Source organism: Trichomycterus rosablanca, chromosome 16 (assembly GCF_030014385.1).
Source record: "Trichomycterus rosablanca isolate fTriRos1 chromosome 16, fTriRos1.hap1, whole genome shotgun sequence".
Lineage (NCBI taxonomy): Eukaryota > Metazoa > Chordata > Actinopteri > Siluriformes > Trichomycteridae > Trichomycterus > Trichomycterus rosablanca.
The window spans coordinates 16,263,078-16,284,294 of NC_086003.1; the positions used below are offsets into that span (position 1 = coordinate 16,263,078).

The 21,217-nt window shown below is 40.7% G+C and overlaps 1 protein-coding gene across 1 annotated transcript in view; it reads left to right on the forward strand.

Moving 5' to 3' along the window:
• Positions 1 to 21,217, forward strand: part of gabrb4 (gamma-aminobutyric acid type A receptor subunit beta4) — a 143,683-nt gene that overhangs the window by 114,140 nt on the left and 8,326 nt on the right. Inside the window, exons 5-6 of the mRNA XM_063010974.1 lie at positions 10,648 to 10,730; positions 17,497 to 17,634. Of these exons, the coding sequence (XP_062867044.1) occupies positions 10,648 to 10,730; positions 17,497 to 17,634 (221 nt within the window). The remainder of the gene's footprint in view (positions 1 to 10,647; positions 10,731 to 17,496; positions 17,635 to 21,217) is intronic.

Below are 21,217 nucleotides of genomic sequence, written 5' to 3' on the forward strand. Positions count from 1 at the left end.
TTACTGGCTATGTTACTAGCACTTGTGTTTAGCTCTCGTTACTGGCTATGTTACTAGCTCTTGTGTTTAGCTCTCGTTACTGGCTATGTTACTAGCACTTGTGTTTAGCTCTCGTTACTGGCTATGTTACTAGCACTTGTGTTTAGCTCTCGTTACTGGCTATGTTACTAGCACTTGTGTTTAGCTCTCGTTACTGGCTATGTTACTAGCTCTTGTGTTTAGCTCTCGTTACTGGCTATGTTACTAGCACTTGTGTTTAGCTCTCGTTACTGGCTATGTTACTAGCTCTTGTGTTTAGCTCTCGTTACTGGCTATGTTACTAGCACTTGTGTTTAGCTCTCGTTACTGGCTATGTTACTAGCACTTGTGTTTAGCTCTCGTTACTGGCTATGTTACTAGCTCTTGTGTTTAGCTCTCGTTACTGGCTATGTTACTAGCACTTGTGTTTAGCTCTCGTTACTGGCTATGTTACTAGCACTTGTGTTTAGCTCTCGTTACTGGCTATGTTACTAGCACTTGTGTTTAGCTCTCGTTACTGGCTATGTTACTAGCACTTGTGTTTAGCTCTCGTTACTGGCTATGTTACTAGCTCTTGTGTTTAGCTCTCGTTACTGGCTATGTTACTAGCTCTTGTGTTTAGCTCTCGTTACTGGCTATGTTACTAGCTCTTGTGTTTAGCTCTCGTTACTGGCTATGTTACTAGCTCTTGTGTTTAGCTCTCGTTACTGGCTATGTTACGAGCACTTGTGTTTAGCTCTCGTTACTGGCTATGTTACTAGCTCTTGTGTTTAGCTCTCGTTACTGGCTATGTTACTAGCTCTTGTGTTTAGCTCTCGTTACTGGCTATGTTACTAGCACTTGTGTTTAGCTCTCGTTACTAGCTATGTTACTAGCTCTTGTGATTAGCTTTTGTTACTAATAAATTCTTAGTTTGTTTGCATCTCTGCGTGTGTGTCCGCCCCTTCTGTCTCGCCTCTTAGCCCCGTTCGTGACAATTTGGACAATAGTCTAAATTCCTTGAGTCTTATCCTTTCCTTTGAAGCACACAGCCAGACAAAACAAGTGGAATTGATCTACTAATTAAAAACTTGTTTAATTCTGCAGTAATTATTTACACATTACAAAATATGGTCACACCAAATTCTAAGAAATCCAGAAAACTGCAAATTAGGAGCATTTTCATATGTAGTGTGGCAGCTATTGTTAGTTACCTCACAAATGCTTTTGCTGGTCATATGTGGTTAGCATTGTCGTAAACATGGGCTGTAACATTCTTCTTTGTCTTTTAATTATTGTCTTTTAAGTATTTTAATACATTTGGTGCTAGGGTGGCACAGCGGTTAAACACACTAGCACACCAGAGCTGACATCTCAAACTTCCAAGTTTGAATCTCTTCGGCAGGCAGAGCTCCCATACAGACAATGATTGGCTTGTCTCAGGGTGGTAGGTCACGTGGGCGTTCCTCAAAACTGCTGCAATTACGACTTCCGCTGGGTAATCGATGGCACCTGCAGAAATGAGACGGGTGATAATGGAAATCGGTGCGTGGCAGATTTCCATATGAACCCACCTTGTGAAGGTGAAGAGAAGCGGTCAGCTACTAGGGATGTGAGATACACACAGTCCCCCTCAGTCAGAGTGGAGTTGTACCAGAATGATTGTAGCAACCTCTTCATAAAAGAAAATCATATTTGCCGTACATTTGGCTAATGCTTCAGTGCTCTTGTGTTCCACCATGTCCCAGATTTCCTCAAAGCTGATATAACACTGTCTCTCTTTAGGGTGGAGCGCCATTTAGGGACTGACCCAAAATGACTTAAGGGCTGTTCAGGCTTCACTGACAATGCAGCCAAGCAGGAGGCCTGGAGATCCAAACACTTCCAGTCTCTCTGATTTCCCTCAGGGAAGCTGCAGCCCCACTTATTTTTGCTCTCAGGCTTAGTTAAGACCAAGTCTCATGGCTCAAAATCACATCATTTTAACATGCATTATTATTAATGGATTCATATAAAGGAACTGTGGGTTTGAAGTGGCTTTATTACTAGGACATAAATATACAGATGAAGGCAAATGCTTACACTTGTACGGGACACGTATATCATTCTTTCCACTTTTTGCAGTGCATCAGTTCCACTGGCAGTGTATTGTTAGTGTTGTTATTAGTGTTGCTTGATAGTAGGTACAGTGTTGTTGAGTTTAAATGACTCACCTTTTCTTGTTTGAATATACCTCTGGTGGCCAAGTAACTGAATTTTGCATCGTCTGACCACAAAACTGTCATTTTGTTTTTTAAAATGTTTTGTTTGTCCATATGATCAATAACAAATTGTATGTAAGCTTTAAGGAACTTATTTTAAAGCAAGGCCTTTTTTCTTGCCTTGTGTCATTTAGGTTCATTTCCATGTAGGCTTACTTAAGTATGGTCTATGCACTGATGTATGCACTTTCAACTTATGCCAAGTTCACACTACACGACTTTCTGATTTGCCGGGTCGCTGTACAGTTCACACTACACAACTGAATCTTTTACACTCGGGAGTCTTTCAGTCGGTGTATATTTCACACTACACGACTGATCGGTGATAGGGGCTTTCACACTACATGATCCATCACCAACTGGAATCACAGACGAGCTTCTCTGATCTCCCAAACTCGTTTTTTTTTTTTTTTTTTTTTTTTTTTTTTTTTTTTTTTTTTTTATAAATACAAAAACACACGTGAGAAGTGACGAGGGGTTTAATGATACGACGTCCAAAAATGCACGTCAACAAGTAGCGAGCGATCAAAGTGTTTGTGCGCTGATGTGCAGCGTAATATCAGTGAGGAAAAATAAATGAATCTGAGTGGATTTGGCAACACGAACAGTATGGATTGTTCTACGTATAATAAGTTGGAGGTTAATTAAAATTATTGCAATGCAGTGTTGGTGTTATGTTTTGTAGAGAACGATCAAGTCAGAAATACTGTAAAATGTGTGTGTGTGTGTGTGTGCCGGTGTATTCTGACATAAACTATATTATCCCCCTGTCCCACCTGTTTACACTCCTCTCCTGCGTTTCCCCTCACACCGTATCTTGCGTTCTCATTGGCTGTTCGACATAGCACTCACTGCCAGTTGTGCAACTCAGATTCGGATATCTGACATGCTAGAAATCTCGAGCCGGTCGGATCGAGTTGTTGAGTAGTTCACACATAGCGATTGAGAGCCGGGTTTTGATCGCCGAGCGAATGCCGAGTTGCTCCCGAGCCGGCAAATCTAGCGCCAAGTGAAAATCAGGGCAAAAATCGTGTAGTGTGAACCAGGCATTACAGAAAACCGTCTGATCTTAATTTGGTTACAAATGTTAACTTATTGTGGAAATCTGATGCTATATGTAAATAGGCACAAAGAAGTCACCAGCTATAATAACAATATTCACTAACAATTAGGGCTGCAACTAACGATTATTTTAGTAGTCGACTAATCTGACGATTATTTTTTCGATTAGTCGACTAGTCAACGACTATTTATGTCATACCCTCCATCTCTGCCATAACATAACAAAACTCTGTTATGTTATTTAAGTTCCAATATCAAATTAAAATAATGACCCATGAAACAGGAATTTGAAACTTAAGCTTGATAGTTTAATCAAATATATTTGAAACATTAATACACAATCACAATAAAAAAAATCAATTAAATTAAAAAGCTTTGGACAGCATTAGAAGCTGTTATGTTTCAGAAGTTATCACTCTGGAAGTCAAAAACATATATAACATGTGGTTGAGAAACATGTGAATGCTGTCTGTGAGGACCTCAGCCATTTGAGGGGTGCATGAACCTCTTCTCATCCACACTCCATTGCTTAGTGCTATTAATAGAAAGAGCAAAAGAGAAAGCTGTATTAATTATCACAAACTGAAGGCTATGTATCATAGTTTATTACAAATAGTGTACTGGCTATGCCAACTAAACCATAACAGGTTAAATATCTTAACTGAATTATCTGCTGAGCTAACTAGCTATCATTAAGTGGATGAGGCTTATTATTTAGAATAAATGCTCTCATTAACGTGAGCAAAAAATAACGTTAGGCTATAACGTTACTCCTAATAAATCACTGATTAACTATTGCACTTAATGCGTTAGCTTAGCTATCAAACCTAAAAAATAGCGAACTCTTAGGAAGTTTTCCGACAGGTACTCTAACATTAATAAACATTAGCTACAGTACATTGGTTAAAGAATGAAGCGGTGTAAAACCTTACCTGTCCTGAATAACGCTGGTCATCACGGCTGCAGGGTGCTCGCGTTTCAGATGCTCATGCATCACCGTGTTGCTGGCGTGAAACCACAACTCTGCTCTGCAGTGTCTGCATTCAGCTCGTTTCTTTGGTTTATTTTGGCTGAAATGCTCCTGAAATACTTTGGAAAGTTTCGGTCTCTTTATCTTTGCCTCTCTGTCTTCATAAAATCCCCGCTGCGCCATGGAAGCGATGCTGCGCCCCCTGCAGTTCCTTTAGTGCGTTGCAATAATAACGACACGTCGACAATGAAATTACACGTCGACAAATTTTTATAGTCGACGTTATCGATTATGTCGACTAATCGTTGCAGCCTAATCGTTGCAGCCTAATCGTTGAGAATTTCAATTGGTGAAGCTATTCATTCTGCAGAAGAACGGGTGTCAATTTTGGCCCTTATTTAAGGTAGGAGGGGGGCAAATGTTGCACAGGTTGGTCATAGCACATTTCCCTTTGAAATACTGGGTAAAATGGGTTGTTCCAGACATTGTTCTGATGAACAGCGTACTTTGATTAAAAAGTTGATAGTAGAGGGAAAAGACATACAGAGAAGTGCAGCAATGATAGGCTGCTCAGCTAAAATGATCTCAAATGTCTTGAAGTGACAACTAAAACCTGAAAGATGCAGAAGGAAGCGTGGAACTACTGTTCGATTGGATCAAAGAATAGCCAAAATGGCAAAGGTTCAGCCAATGATCACCTCCAGAAAGATCAAGGAACATCTGAAGTTCCCAGTGAGTACAGAAGATGATCAAGTGAAGCCAATTTACCAGCAAGAACTCCTTGCAAAGTCCCGTTGTTAAGATAAAGACACGTCCTGAATGGGTTCAAATCTGCCAAGGAACACATTAACTGGTCCAAAGAGAAATGGCTCAACATTTGTGGACTGGTGAAAGCAAAATTTTATTTTTTTGGTCTAGTGGCCGTAGACAGTATGTCTGACGCCCCTTGAGCACTGAATTCAAGCCAAAGTACACTGTGAAGACAGTAAAGCATGGTGGTACAAAATGATGATATGAGGATGTTTTTCATACCATGGTGTTACGCCTAGTTATCACATACGAGGGATCATGGATCAGTTTAAATATATCAGAATACTTGAGGAGATCATGTTGCCCTATGTCGAGGAAGAAATGCCCTTAAAATGGGTGTTTTAACATGACAATGACCCAAAACATCTTGGTTACAGACAAACAAGACTGAGGTAATAGAGTGACCAGCACAATCCCCTGACCTCAATCCCATAGAGAACTTGTGGGCTGAAATCTGAAACACGTTTTTTTGAGGCAAAACCCAAAATTGCAGAAGAACTGTGGAATGTAGTGTAATCATCCTGGACTGGAATACCTGTTCAGAGGTGCCAGAAGTTGGTCGACTCCATGCAACACAGATCTCGGAAACAATTGTTCTGCCACTAAATATTAGTTATTATTAGTTAAATATTAAAGTAAAGTGAAACCTCAAACATTTTCAGTTTATAGATACATTTTTTGAGTTTTTAAAGAAAAATGCTGGCACTGCTATTTTTTTGAACAGCCTAATATTCATTTTTCTTAACTTTCTGTAAAGGATGAACACAAACTGACTAAATGTTGTTAATGTTTTGATTTAGAATGAAAAGTGTAGTATTTTCAGTGCATTTGCATTTATGGAAATAAAAGTTATTGTAATGATTTTGTGCTTTATTCACTTTTTTAAAATCACTGCTATTTTTTTGAACACTACTGTACCTATCTGTATGTATGTCTGTCTGTCTGTTTTTTTGTCTGTCTGTATGTCTGTCTGTCTATCTATCTATCTACTTATCAATGCAGCTAACTGTCTGTCTGCCTGTCCGTCCGTCTGTCTGTCTGTATATCTATCTGTCTATCTGTTTATCTATCTACATATCTATGTATCTGTCTGTATGTCTGTCTGTAAACCCGTCTGTCTTTCTGCTTGTCCGTATGTCTGTCTGTCTGTCCGTATGTCTGTCTGTCTGTTTGCATGTCTATCTATCTATCTATCTATCTATTGATGTTTCTGTCTGTATGTCTGTCTATCTATCTATCTATCTATTTGTCTGTCTATCTGTCTATCTATCGATGTATCTGTCTGTATGTCTGTCTGTCCGTATGTCTGTCTGTCTATCTATCTGTCTATCTATTGATGTATCTGTCAGTCTGTGTCTCTATCTATCTATCTATCTATCTTTCTGTCTATCTATCCATCTGTCTATCTCTCTGTCTATCTATCGATGTATCTGTCTATCTATCTATCTATCTATCTATCTATCTTTCTGTCTATCTATCCATCTGTCTATCTATCTGTCTATCTATCGATGTATCTGTCTATCTGTCTATCTATCTATCCGTCTGCCTGTCTGTCTATCTATATATCTATCTTTCTATCTATTGATCTATCTGTCTTTCTGTTCTTTAAAGACCTGTTTTAAGCAAAAAGCCAGACTTACCTCTTATTACATTAACCCAAGAACATTTTAGCCCATCCAGACAGACTAACCTTGTGTTCCACTTAATTACAATCAATAGGAACTTTCTTAGACCAGGACTAAGAAAAATGGAATCTGAATTTACTTTCTAGTACTAAGCATAACACCACAACTCACTGTACTATACTGTACTGTATCTGAAAACTCCCTAAGAATGCACCATCTCTGACATAACTGAAATTGAATTGAATTTTTTTCCTCCCCATCTAAAACAGCAGCAGCCACCATGATTTAACATTGCCAGTGTAGTCACAAAAATGTGCAGCGGTGGTAAATATCTCCATGAAGTGCCCATTAATCAATTCCCACCCAGCTCATTTGAATTATGCGATGCAGTCGTTCCAGCTGGACAAGCACACTTTTAAAGCCACACTTTTTAGAGCCATAGGTAGCATATGTACACATGTTATGGCTGTGTATTATTTGAACAGTTTAGCATCTTTTATGTCATGTGTCTATCTTTAGATGAGCTTTCACTTGGGACTACATTTTCATATTTTCTTCTTTGCTGATGTGTGTACAGTATGTCTGTACTGTAATGTACTATACACTGATCAGCCATAACATTAAAACCACCTCCTTGTTTCTACACTCACTGTCCATTTTATCAGCTCCACTTACCATATAGAAGCACTTTGTAGTTCTACAATTACTGACTGTTTCTCTACATACTTTTTTAGCCTGCTTTCACCCTGTTCTTCAATGGTCAGGACCCCCACATGACCACCACAGAGCAGGTATTATTTAGGTGGTGGATCATTCTCAGCACTGCAGTGACACTGACATGGTGGTGGTGTGTTAGCGTGTGTTGTGCTGGTATGAGTGGATCAGACACAGCAGCGCTGCTGGAGTTTTTAAATACCGTGTCCACTTACTGTCCACTCTATTAGACACTCCTACCTAGTTGGTCCACCTTGTAGATGTAAAGTCAGAGACGATCGCTCATCTATTGCTGCTGTTTGAGTTGGTCATCTTCTAGACCTTCATCCGTGGTCACGGGTTGCTGCCCATGGGGAGCTGTTGGCTGGATGTATTTTTGGTTGGTGGACTATTCTCAGTCCAGCAGTGACAGTGAGGTGTTTAAAAACTCCAGCAGCGCTGCTTTGTCTTTTCCACTCATACCAGCACAACACACAGTAACACACCACCACCATGTCAGTGTCACTGCAGTACTAAGAATGATCCACCACCTAAATCATACCTGCTCTGTGGTGGTCCTGGGAGAGTCCTGACCATTAAAGAACAGCTCGAAAGGGGGCTAGAAAGCATGCAGAGAAACAGATGGACTACAGTCAGTAATTGTAGAACTACAAAGTGCTTCTATATGGTAAGTGAAGCCGATAAAATAAACAATGTGTGTAGAAACAAGGAGGTGGTTTTAAAGTGTATCTGTCAGAATTTGTGCCCATTCAATTGAAAGAGCATTTAGGCACTTTAGGAACTTAGGCACTGATGTTGGTCAAACAGGCGATGAAGGTCTCACAATCAGCATTTAAATTCATCTTTAAATTGTTTTGTTCGGGCTCTGTGTAAGGGTTCCAGGTCTGTACTTGAGTTCCTCCACACCAAACTATTCAAATCAAGTGTTTAAGAATCTTGTTTTGTGCAGTATTAAAATCTGAATAATGAAAATATTTCATCAGACAAAGAAAACTTTAGATTCATCTTGTAAATCACTAGATAAACATGCACCCAAGAGAACCTCACTCCGCCTTAATCTTTACAATTTATAGTGGTAGAATGAAATCATTGCAGACTCCCTTGTTAAATGCTGAGCTTTTTATGATACAGTGTTTGCAGAGTGGGAACACAATCTGCTGGTGTATGCAAATGTATTATTATGAATAATGTTTGTGTGACTGTTGAGGAAAAAGAGGGAACTCAGGAATTTTGAGCTGGAGATTGGGGTGGTATAATGGGTGTATGATGCACAATCGTCTACTTGAAGTTTTGTTAGTTTGTTACTTTTATATTTCCGTTCCATTGCATTTTCATAACTTAAGGTTTGTTAGTGTACTGGCTTTATGTTTAGATAAATGTTTATGTTTATACAATATACTTTTTTTTTGTATTATTTTACTACATCTAAATGTTGACACATGCACCAGGAGAAATTCCTTGTACACCTGGTACTTTGCGAATAAATAAAGATTCTGATAAGGGGGCGCAGTGATAAAATACGCTAGCACACCAGAGCTGGGATTTTGAATGCATCGTATCGAATCTCAGCTCTGCCATCCGGCTGGGCTGCGCGTCTACGTGAATAATGTTTGGCTGTTGTTCATCCAAGAAGGGAGCCGGATAGGGACCTCATAACTGATGCAATTACGACCTCTGCTGGCTGATGATGAGTAGAGGAGTAATGCTGATCAGTGTGTGGGTGAAAAGATGCAGTCAGCTACTGCTCATGTGTCGGAGGGGGCATGTGTCAGTTCACTCTCCTCAGTCAAGGCGGGGGTCAGCACCAGTAGAGAGGAAGCATAACGCAATTGGGTAAAAATGTAATGTGCTAAAATTGGGAGAAAAAGGGAGAAAATGTCATCTCAGCAAGAAGGTCTTGTGTTCAATTCCCAGGTGGAGCAGTCTGGGTCCTTTTTTTTTTTTTTTGCATTTTCTCCCCTTTTTCTCTCCTTTTAGCACTTTTTTTGCATCGTGCTTCCTCTCTGTCTATGCCGAACTCTGCCCTGACCGAGGAGATCGAAGCTAACCCATATCCCCTCCGAAACATGAGCAGCAGCCGCCTGCATTTTTTCACCTACACATTGATGAGTGCGGAGAGACACATCTCTTGTGCAGGCGCCTCTAATCAGCCGGCAGAGGTCGTAACTGCACCATTCTGACAGAGAGAAACCCACTTCCGGCCCCTTGTCCCAACCCCCAACTGAACAACCGGCCTATCGTTGTTTATGTAGCCACTCAGCCTCGAGCCAGTAAGGCAGAGCTGGATTCGATACCGTGTATCCGGAATCCAGCTCTGGTTGCAACGCGTGTTTTTACCGCTGCACCACCTGAGCGGCTAGTCTGGGTCCTTTTTGAGTGGAGTTTGCATGTTCTCCCCGTGTCTGCATGGGTTTCCTTTGGGAAGTCCGGTTTCCTCCGACACTCCAAAGACGTGCAAGTGAGGTGAATTGGAGATACGAAATTGTCCATGACTGTTTGACATTAAAAACTTGAACTGATGAATCTCGTTTAACGAGTAACTGCCTGTCCTGTCATGAATGTAACCAAAGTGTAAAACATGACGTTAAAATCCTAATAAATAAATAAATATAATTTTAATAAATATAGGCATTGGTTAATATGTAGGAGAGATTACAATCATGGTATTTCCAGTATTAAGTTTTTTATAGCTTCTATTTAGAGAAACTGTCAATCACAGTATATCTAGCACACATTTTGATATTTTATATTTAAAAAAAATATGAAATATTAGAATGGTCATAACAAAATCAAGCATTGTTTTGTCATGTTAGTGTGTTTCTCTAGCTACGAGGGCATTTAATAGTCATAGCCTAGTTGTGTGTAAGGACAAATGCTTTACACTGTTTTAGCAAATGGAGACTAAAAAGCATGAGATGTAGGTACCGCAGAGACAATATGCTGCTAAACAAGCTTGATTTGCTGTGAACACCCCCCCCCCCCCCCCCCCCTCTCCTCACTCGTCGTTCTTCATACAGCACCCGTCTAGCAATGACTGCATTTCCTTTTCTTTCTCTTGGCTGCCAAACATCACTCAGGGATTCAAATGGCGCAGTCAAGGCTAAGCTATGATTTCCTAAAGGTTACCAAGGTAACGGTAGATCTCTTCTCTCTCTTCCTGCCCCTCCCTCACTTACACTCCTTTCTTCTTGTTGTGTTTTGTTTCTAGAATAACCACAACAGCTGCATGTATGATGGATCTGAGGCGATACCCCCTGGACGAGCAGAACTGCACCCTGGAGATTGAGAGCTGTACGCGGACCGGTTACGCACATACGTATACACAAACACACTGATGCACATTCACTCCACAGGCTGTTCGGCATCTTCAGCGGGCTCGGGAGTTGCATCGTTTTCGATCAGTACCATCCATATGCCCATTACACATTCCCTTCAAATTAGCATTTTTTTTCAGGACGCAAAATGCTCGCTGAGTTTGTTCCGTGCTGAGAATGGAAAATTTTGCATATAAATAATGTACTGTATATTTCTCCAATTGCATAGATTTCAATGTACAAGCAGAAGAAATGGCTGCGACAGCATTGCACCTTACATTATCAAACAGTAGCTACAGCAACAGAGAGTAAAACAAGATGTCCAGCTGCTCTTTTGTAATCGTTTTGTAATTTAAACAATGCAGAGGATGATTTAGCACTAAGGAGGCAAATGCACTGAACAATAGGGTAAAATGTTAACTGTGCTTCTAAAACATATCTGGAGTTAAGTTAGTTTAAAATACACTGATCAGGCATAGCATTATGACCACCTTCCTAATATTGTGTTGGTCCCTTTTTGCTGCCAAAACAGCCCTGACCCGTCGAAGCATGGACTCCACTAGAGCCCTGAAGGTGTGCTGTGGTATCTGGCACCAAGACTCCTGTAAGTTGTGAGGTGGGGCCTCCATGGATCGGACTTGTTTGTCCAGCACGTCCCACAGATGCTCGATTGGATTCAGATCTGGGGAATTTGGAGGCCAAGTCAACACCTCAAACTCATTGTTGTGCTCCTCAAACCATTCCTGAACCATTTTTGCTTTGTGGCAGGGCGCATTATCCTGCCGAAAGAGGCCACAGCCGTCAGGCAATAAAGGGTCTGCAACAATGCTTAGGTAGGTGGTACGTGTCAAAGTAACATCCATATGAATGGCAGGACCCAAGATTTCCCAGCAGAACATTGCCCAAAGCATCACACTGCCTCCGCCGGCTTGCCTTCTTCCCATAGTGCATCCCGGTGCCATGGTTCCCCAGGTAAGCGACGCACAGACCAGGAACACTACACAAGAGCTGCAGTTTTGGAGATGCTCAGACCCAGTCCTCTAGCCATCACAATTCAGCTCTTGTCAAACTCGCTCAAATCCTTACGCTCGCCCATTTTTCCTGCTTCTAACACATCAACTTTGAGAATAAAATGTTCACCTGCTGCCTAATATATCCCACCCACTAACAGGTGCTGTGATAAAGAGATAATCAGTGTTATTCACTTCACCTGTCAGTGGTCATAATGTTATGCCTAGTAGGTGTATGTGTGGCACCTGACTAGCGAACGATCACTAATAATGGGTTGGTCCACCTTTTTGATTAATTACAGCAAGCAGACATTGGAGAAGAGATGCCACAATGTGAACATCCTCAGTACAAAACTTAACCCATGCCCGCTGCAGAAGCTCCGTTAGTTGGTGAACATTTCCCTAACTTGTTCAATGGGGTTGCAGTCAGGTGAGTTTGGGGGCCAGTATGGAGAATTCATTGTCATGTTCCTCCAACCATTCCAACCATCGCATTGTTGTCGGGTCAGCCAACAGGTCCCTGTAGCGTTCACCATATAATGATTGTAGTACAATGACTAACGGTCCTAGGGCATACCAACATAATGCTCCCTAGACCATCACACCACCACAACCGGCTTGTAGCACTCAAACGTTACATTACCACTTTATAATAACAGCACACACGCGGCCGGGGAAGATCTAACCAGACAGAACTTTCAAAAACCGACATGTGGGAAAGCTGGCATCTTCTAACTGAGCTCCATTGAAGGTCACTGAGATTGTATGGCTGCAGGCATGATTTATGCATGGTAGCAGTTGGTATAGCTGAAATAGCCAAACCCTAAAGATTTAATGGATTCAATCTATTTATAGGTATGACATCCAAGCAGGGATATTTTCCAAAATCAAATGTATCTTTTAAGTGATGTCAAAAATGCTTTACCCGTGCTTCGTTTGGGATTTTGGATCCACTTCTAAAAAGAAGATTGAGAGTTACCATGTATGCAGCTTATCTGTTTGATGGTGTGACACAGTCCAGACAGACCTAGTGTTAGAAGACATGATCATTACGTATGTTTACACCAGGCAGCTTGTAACTGTAGGATTGTCCACCCAGCCTCTGGGAGTTCATTGCTGGTATTAAATACTTGGAGAGGATTTTAACTTAGAAGGTAAGGGACAGTACTGGAAAATTGAGGGAAGACTGAGCATGCTCCTTGTGTTTAATGAGGTACACTTTATGATTGACTGGTGAAACTCACTAGGCACCTGGCCATTCTTTATTATAACCCCAAATCAGAAAACGTTGGGACAGTATGGAAAATGCAAATAAAATAAAAATGCAGTGTTTCTTACATTTACTTTGACTTTTATTTGATTGCAGACAGTTTTAACCCAATATATTTCATGTGTCTGCTCGACTACATTTCATTTTTTAATGTACCTCAGTTCCTGCATTTTAGGCCTGCAACACATTCCAAAAAAAGTGCGGACGGGGGCAATTTAGGGCTAGTAATGAGGTGAAAAAACTAAATAATGATGTGATTCCAAACAGGTGATGTCAACAGGTGATTGTAATCATGGTTTGGTACAAAAGCAGCATCCAGGAAAGGCTGAGTCTTTGATGAGCAAACATGATCAGACGATCTCCAGTTTGTCAACAAATGTGTGAGAAAATGATTGAGATGTTTAAAAACAATGAACCTCAAAAAAAGATTGGAAGTGATTTGCATATTTATCCCGCTACAGTGCATAATATCATTAAACGATTCAAAGAATCGGGAGGAATTTCAGTGCATAAAGGCCAAGGGTGCAAGCTTATGCTGAACAGCCGTGACCTTCAATCCCTCAGATGGCACTGCATCAAGAACCACCACTCAACAATAGCTGATTTTTCAGGGACGTCCATGCATTTTTCAACAAGACAATGCAAAACCACATGCTGCACACATTACAAAGGCATGACTGTGGAGGAAGAGGGTACGGGTACTGGACTGGCCTGCCTACAGTCCTGACCTGTCCCAAATAGAGAATGTGTGGTATATTTTAAAACGAAAAATGCGACAATGACGACCCCGTACTGTTGCACATCTTAAGACGTGTTTGCAGGAAGAATGGGACAAAATAAAATCTAAAACATTAAATCACTTGGTATCCTCGGTGCTAAAACGAGTGGTAAAAAGGAATGGCAACATTAAAAAGTGGTAAATGCTTTACTGTCCCAACTTTTTTTGGAATGTGTTGCAGGCCTGAAATGCAGGAATGGATGTATAGTAATAAATGAAATGAAGTTGAGCAGATAAAACATGAAATATTTCAGGTTTATCCTGTCTGCAATCAAATAAAAATCAAAGTAAATGTAAAAGAAACTTATTTGCATTTTCCATGCTGTCCCAACTTTTTCTGATTTGGGGTTGTACATAATAAGCACTGAATAATAATAATAATTGTTACTGTTGGTTGGTTGGTTGGTTGGTTGGTTGAGTCCTCTCAAACCTGTATTCAGTAAATCTGGTTAGAGTTCCTGATGTCCAATGCCATCATGCCACACACAGTCCATATGTCCTCAATGCCATAATCCATAAAAGTACACGTCTCCACTTGTTCTGCTGGCAATGCTAAAGACAAGCAGGCTCGATTCACTCCAAACCCTCGATTCTTTGTTTGGACGGATGAGCACCATGTCTTTCCACATTATGAGCCTTACCAGAACCGAGAACACATTGCAATACAAGGCATCATGCCATGCATGTGGGAACAAAGTAAAGCCAAAGCTTAAATCAAAACTGTGTTACAGCCCGAGTTCTAAAGCACTGAACAATACAGCAAAACCAAACCCAAAAAACCCAAGACGCACACGTACTTAATAATTTACAGTTTATCTAATTAAATTCAAACCCAATTTCTCAGAAATGTCCCCCGAAAAAGGACATTTTGTAAAATGCAATTAAAGCAAAAATCTGTCATTTATGAATTATTTTAAAGTATAGATTTTACATTTTGTTGTATCAAATTACCCAATTGTGTTATTGTGTGACTAACACGTGTGCAGTAACCTACTGCATCTTTTCACCTGCACAAGGCGAGTTCATAAGTGCATCAGACTCGTCCACGGAGAGCCACGTCTCTGTGCAGGCGCCATCAATCAGCCAGCAAAGGTCGTAATTGCATCAGTTATGAGGAATCCCCTCCAGCACCCTCCATACGAACAAGCCGATCATTGTTCGTGTATAGGCGACCAGCCTGCCAGTAGCAGATCTGAGATTCGAACTAACAAGTTTAAGAAGTCAGCTCTGGTGTGCTAGCATGGTTTACCGCTGTGGCACCTGAGTGCTTGGCATGTTTACCATCGTTACATCACCTGTATTTTAATCATTGGGAACTGATGATACTAATTGTTGCAGTTTTTGAAGTGGGATTTTTGCTTCTTTTAAGATTTCAGAAGCATGTGGTTCCATTTGTCTAATTTTCCTGACAAAATACTTTTTCACTAGGAGACAAATCTGGACTGCAGACAGGCCAGTCAAGCACACACACTCTGTGTCTACTGAGCCATACAGTTATAGTATGTACAGAATAACAGTCTGGCATTGTATTGTTGAAATAACAATGGACTTCCTGGGAAAAGACATCTCATTGATAGCAGCATATGTCTGTAAGATCCAATATATCAGTTGTACCTTCACACACATGCAAATCATGGGAGAAAACATGATTGTGTCCCTATGATAAAACAGCTGATGTTAATCAGTGTGTTTTTTTTATCAATTCTAACATTTTCAGAATCCATGAAAGCAGCCCTTTATGACCCTACGCTTTTCTGCTGGGCTCAGCTTTAAATAACAGTATATATAATTTTTGGATTTACTACCCATACCATCTCGTAAAATGCACTTTGTCATCTTCTAAAATAAATTCATTTTCTGCCGGGATGCTTAAGAGAGAGATCTCCGGTGAAGAAAACGAGCTGGGCTGTAGACACTCAACCCTGGCATAAAGGCAAAATGATTAAATAGGGATGAATTCTAATCCAGGCAGGGAAATGATATGACCCCTGACAGAGCACTCTATTACTCATGGTGTGAAAGGCATAATTAAAATATAAAATACATCCTCGCCATACCGAGGCCAAGGCATATACGGTTTCTAGGAGTTCCAGAAGATCATCATAAATGCTCCAGTGAGGCATAAATGAGCATGCAGGTCGATTTGCCAGGCAGAGGAAGTAAATATCGCTGTGGTTTATGGCTAATGTTCTTCTGATTCCAATTTGGATGTGTAGATACCTTGTTATATGTAGGTACACCACAGGGTCAAAAGTCTGTGGACACTCTTTATAACTGGATTGCACTAGTTCAACCACACCCATTGCCAACTGGTGTATAAAATAAAACATACAGCCATTAAATCTTTACAGATTCACATTTGGAATTAACAGGGTCACACATTCTTGATTTTCAAAATGGCATTGATCAAAAGCTGTGATCATTAACCGTACACATTGTGGACCAAAAACATGAAATCATTTTTGAAATGATTGTATGAATCGAATTCCATAGCACGGAACCTTATAATGCCAAAGGCAAGCATAAAGCACAACCACATCTGGACTCTGTAGTGATGATTTACACATAATAATCTAGCAGTGTAAAAGATTTATAAGAAAGTTGCATAGTTGGTAAGTTTGAAGTGGCAGAAACTATTACAGTTAAAGACGTGAGGGCATTTTTTACCTGCATGTTCATTTAAAATCATACATTTCGATTATTTAGATTAGATTCAACTTTATTGTCATTGTGCAGAGTATAAGTTCAAAGCCAACGAAATGCAGTAGCATCTAACCAGAAGTGCAAGATAGAGATTATTTACATATATAACAATTAAAGTGCAGCAGTGACAAGTAAAAGTTAATATTTTATCCTCAAAGTTGATGTGTTAGAAGCAGGAAAAATGGGCGAGCGTAAGGATTTCAGCATGTTGACAAGGGCCAAAGTGTGATGGCTAGACGACTGGGTCAGATCATCTCCAAAACTGCAGCTCTTGTGGGGTGTTTTTGGTCTGCAGTGGTCAGTATCTATCAAAAGTGGTCCAAGGAAGGAGCAGTGGTAAATCGGCGACAGGACTCATCGATGCACTCGGGGAGCGAAGGCTGGCCCATGTGGTCCGATCCAACAGACGAGCTACTGTAGCTCAGATTGCTGAAGAAGTTAATGCTGGTTCTGATAGAAAGGTGTCAGAATACACAGTGCAGTCTTTTACCGCTGCGCCACCTGAGCGGCCCGTACCAACTTTTTAATGTCATCAGCATTGAGTGTGTAGCCACTGATGCACCGCTGCTTTCACATCATCATCACATGAAAATCTTCTTCCCCTTAAAGCTTCTTTGAGCGTCCAAAAAGGTGGAAATCAGATGGTGCTATATCCGGAATATAAACCTCTGTCTCTCAGACACAACCAATTACTACTCCTCCCGCCCTCACCGTGTCCAGAAAAGTTTTGAAGATCCCTTGTATTTATAGACTGAGTGATAAAAAGTGACTAAAAAGTGACTAAAATACACAGAAATCTATTACAGAAAGGTTAAGATGTGGAGATAATCCAAGACTACTTTAGTTATTTCTTTAAATTCTAATATAAAACATGATAAACAAATATTATTATAAATACATTTGATTATTTCAGAGCTTACAGTGTTTAGTGTATGATAATAACCACAAGTTTGTTGTAAAATGTAGTTTTTTTCTCCTGCAGATGGATACACCACAGACGACATTGTGTTCTTCTGGCAAGGTGGGGACAATGCTGTGACGGGAGTGGATAAACTGGAGCTGCCTCAGTTCTCCATCATGGAGCTGCGTCTTGTGTCTAGAGAAGTGAAATTCACAACAGGTAGACAAAATGCTACACAACTCAAATGATTCAAGCTTGTTCTTACTAGTGCTGCTAAAGTAAGGCTGTGTTTGGGAGGGACATTTTCAACTGTCAAAAACACTTTTAATTTCAAAAAGCCCACATAAACCAGTGCATAGCAATATAAAAACAACATTATATTATCTATAAAGACAAAATTAAAACAAAAGTTACAATTATAATAAAAAGGACACTAACAATTATTTTCTAGCCAGTAAGAGATGGAGCATCAATCATTCAACAGTAGTAAATAAATTTATCTCGACTGTTATAACTTATTTAAATCTGCACAATCAGGAAATCTGTCCTCTGGTGGGTGGTGCAGCAGTGCAATGCGCTAGCCCACCATCGCCCATGGTATCTTGAGCTCTCAAGTTCCAATTTCAGCTGTGCTATTGACCTGGCTGGCCATTAAACAGACACAACTGACTGTGGGTAGGGTAGGGCAACTGGGCTCATCAGAAGCGAGGAGTATGTCTCTTTATGCAATATGTACTTCTGTGTGGGGGTAGAAGGTAGTCTGAGGCGATCCCTGAGCAGGGCAGGGGTGGTGCAAGCAGTAGAGGTATTACAATCAGCGGAACTGGAAATGACTAGCCTGGGACTAGACTGTCGTTTGTGTACACCCTTAGAAAAAGATTCAAGGCCGCTCAGGTGGCGCAGCGGTAAAAACACACGCTGGAACCAGAGCTGGGATCTTGAATATATTGTATTGAATTTCAGCTCTGCCTGCCGGCTAGGCTGAGCGGCCACATGAACAACGATTGGCCTGTTGTTCAGATATGGGCGGGCCTAAGCCGGATGGGGTCTCTCTCTCTCTCATGACTGGTGCAATTACGACCTCTGCTGGCTGATTGATGGCGCCTGCAGGGTGTCTCTTCGTACACAACGCTGAGCTGCACTGCACTCGTCAAAGCGTAGGTGATAAGATGCGTATGGCATGTTGCCCACGTGTCGGAGGGGGCGTGGGTTAGCTTCGTTCTCCTCAATCAGAGCAGGGATCGGCACTGGTGGAGAGGAAGCATGACGCAATCGGGCAATTGGACGTGCTAAAAGGGAGAGAAAGCATTGGAAAAAAAATTTGAAAAGAAAAAAAAACAAACACGATTCAACTATTTCAAAAGAAATCCAGTTATTCTTTATAGATAAAAAGAACAGCATTAATTCATAAACCTTCTCGACCTGTATTCACTTAAAAACCGTACAAAGACATGATGTTTAATATATTTAATGTTTGATTAGTCAACTTTATTTTTGTTTTTTTATTTACCATTGAGCCGAGACCAACCTCAAAACTGTGTACGGCAATGCCTATTTCATTACCATTGTTCAGGTCACAGTCAGGATTGTATAAAATGTTGGGCTGATGGTAGTTACTTATATTAGACATGTTAAATGCAGCAGAAATGTGCAACATAAATAAACCTGAGTGACTTTGAGTCATCTGGCCATAAAGCTAAGCCGTGGTGACTGTCCCTTGACAGAGGTCTGAGGATGGTCTGAGCAAGTCACGATTTGCTGACAGGATGAAAGCTTTTACAAAGGGCACACAGGTATTAGAAATGGACATCAGAGCAATGAAAGAAGGTCAAGTGGTCTATGTTTTTTCCAAGTTCAGATAGTTTTCTTCCTGTGGAAGAGCTGGCAGCAGGACACAGGATGATTCACCTTGCAAAGTCCTGCTAGTAATGTTCTGGTATCAGATACCACATGGCCATGTATCATCAGGTCAGATGTGATTTGCCTGCACGTGGTCCTAATATTTTGGCTCATCAGTGTATGTAAATTACATAAAAATTGCACACTTTTTGACTCTGGCTGGCTCTGTCACTTCACGGCAAGAAGATCCTGGGTTCAGTTCCCAGGTGGAGCAGTCCGGGTCCTTTCTGTGTGGAGTTGCCAGGTTCTCCCCGTGTCTGTGTGGGTTTTCTGTGGGAGCTCCAGTTTCCTCCCACTTATTTAAATCTGCACAATCCAGGATCAGAAATCTGTCTTCTGGTGGGTGGTGCAGCAGTGCAATGCGCTAGCCCACCATCGCTGGTGTCTTGAGCTCTCAAGTTCCAGTCTCAGCTGTGCTATCGACCTGGCAGGCCATCAAACAGACACAATTGACTGTGTCTCTGGGAGGGTAGGGCAGCTGGGCAACTCATAGCTGCTGCTTTCTGTGTGGAGTTGCCAGGTTCTCCCAGTGTCTGTGTTGGTTTCCTCCGTGAGCTCCAGTTTCCTCCCACAGTCCAAAGACATGCAGTCAGGTTAATTGGAAATGCAGAATTGCCCTAGGTGTGTGTGTGTGTGTGTGTGTTTGCCCTGTGATTGACTAGAGCCCTGTCCAGGGTGTTTCCTACCTTTTGCCCAGTAAATTAGACCCACTGCAGCCCTAAATAGAATGAAGCGGTGGTAAATCAGACCTTGAATGAATGAATTTTTTTAATTTAAAACCAACTAAGAGTGCTTCATATACCACGAATGGTACTAGTGGCACAATTTAAGATCCACTGCCTTAGACATGTTAGTGAATTATTTTCAAGCCAATAACAATGCCACTGTTCAACCTTGAGCACATTTTCCATTCTGTCAACAATGAAGATTTAGGGCTACCACCTTAAATTAATTCAGAAAAAGCAACTATTTTAAGTGCTCCTGCCCTTGTGTGCTCTTGTTTATTTATGCTCACCAGGGATGCAACAGAACAAGTAAGGATGCAATATTGTATGCAGAACTGTTTTTCCCAAGAAACCAGACTGGAACATTATTTAGTTGCAGATTAAATGAAATGGTATTTTAACTGTAAATTTAAATGTAAATTTCTAAAGATTAAACACATTCATACACAAGCGCATTAGTCTGTTCTGTAATAAAAGAGTTTTTAAACAACAGTCATATTATTTTGCACTTCATATTGTACCACATGTTTTAATGGTGTCAGATCTGGACTGCAGGCATGCCAGTCTATCGGCTGTACTCTCTGATTACTTAGACATGCAGTTGGTACATGTTATTGTCATGTTAAAATATGTATGCACATCTCTGAAAAACTGTCATGTTAAAAAAGTTAAAACAATGAATAAATCATAACTTCTTACTGTTTTCATGTAAATACAGGTCAACAAAATTACAGCTTTTCTTTTACATACTGTCCCAACTTAAACTGAGGTTTCAGACTGATCATAAGTTAATACAGTGGACATATAACAGAGAAAATATCAGAAAGTCAAAATCACTGTAACATTTTAGGCCTAGTAAAATAAGTAAATCCAAAGTAAATTCAAAAACCCTGCTGAAAAAAAACACAGCAAGTACCAGCGGTTGATCCTGTTGACAAATCTTTAATGTGATTTAAAATTTGGGTGGGTGTGGGGGGTGTTTTAGTCTATTGCACTAGCCCACCACCGCTGATACTTCAAGCTCTTGAGTGTTATGCCGGACATAAAAACACACATGGTTGAGTGAAAGAGTTCAACTGATTTCATTGACGTTGTACAATTGTGATCCCTGCTGTCTGCCCTAGTGGTTGTGTATTCACAGAGTTCATAGCATGTCCCTCCATATGAGGTACGGCTCT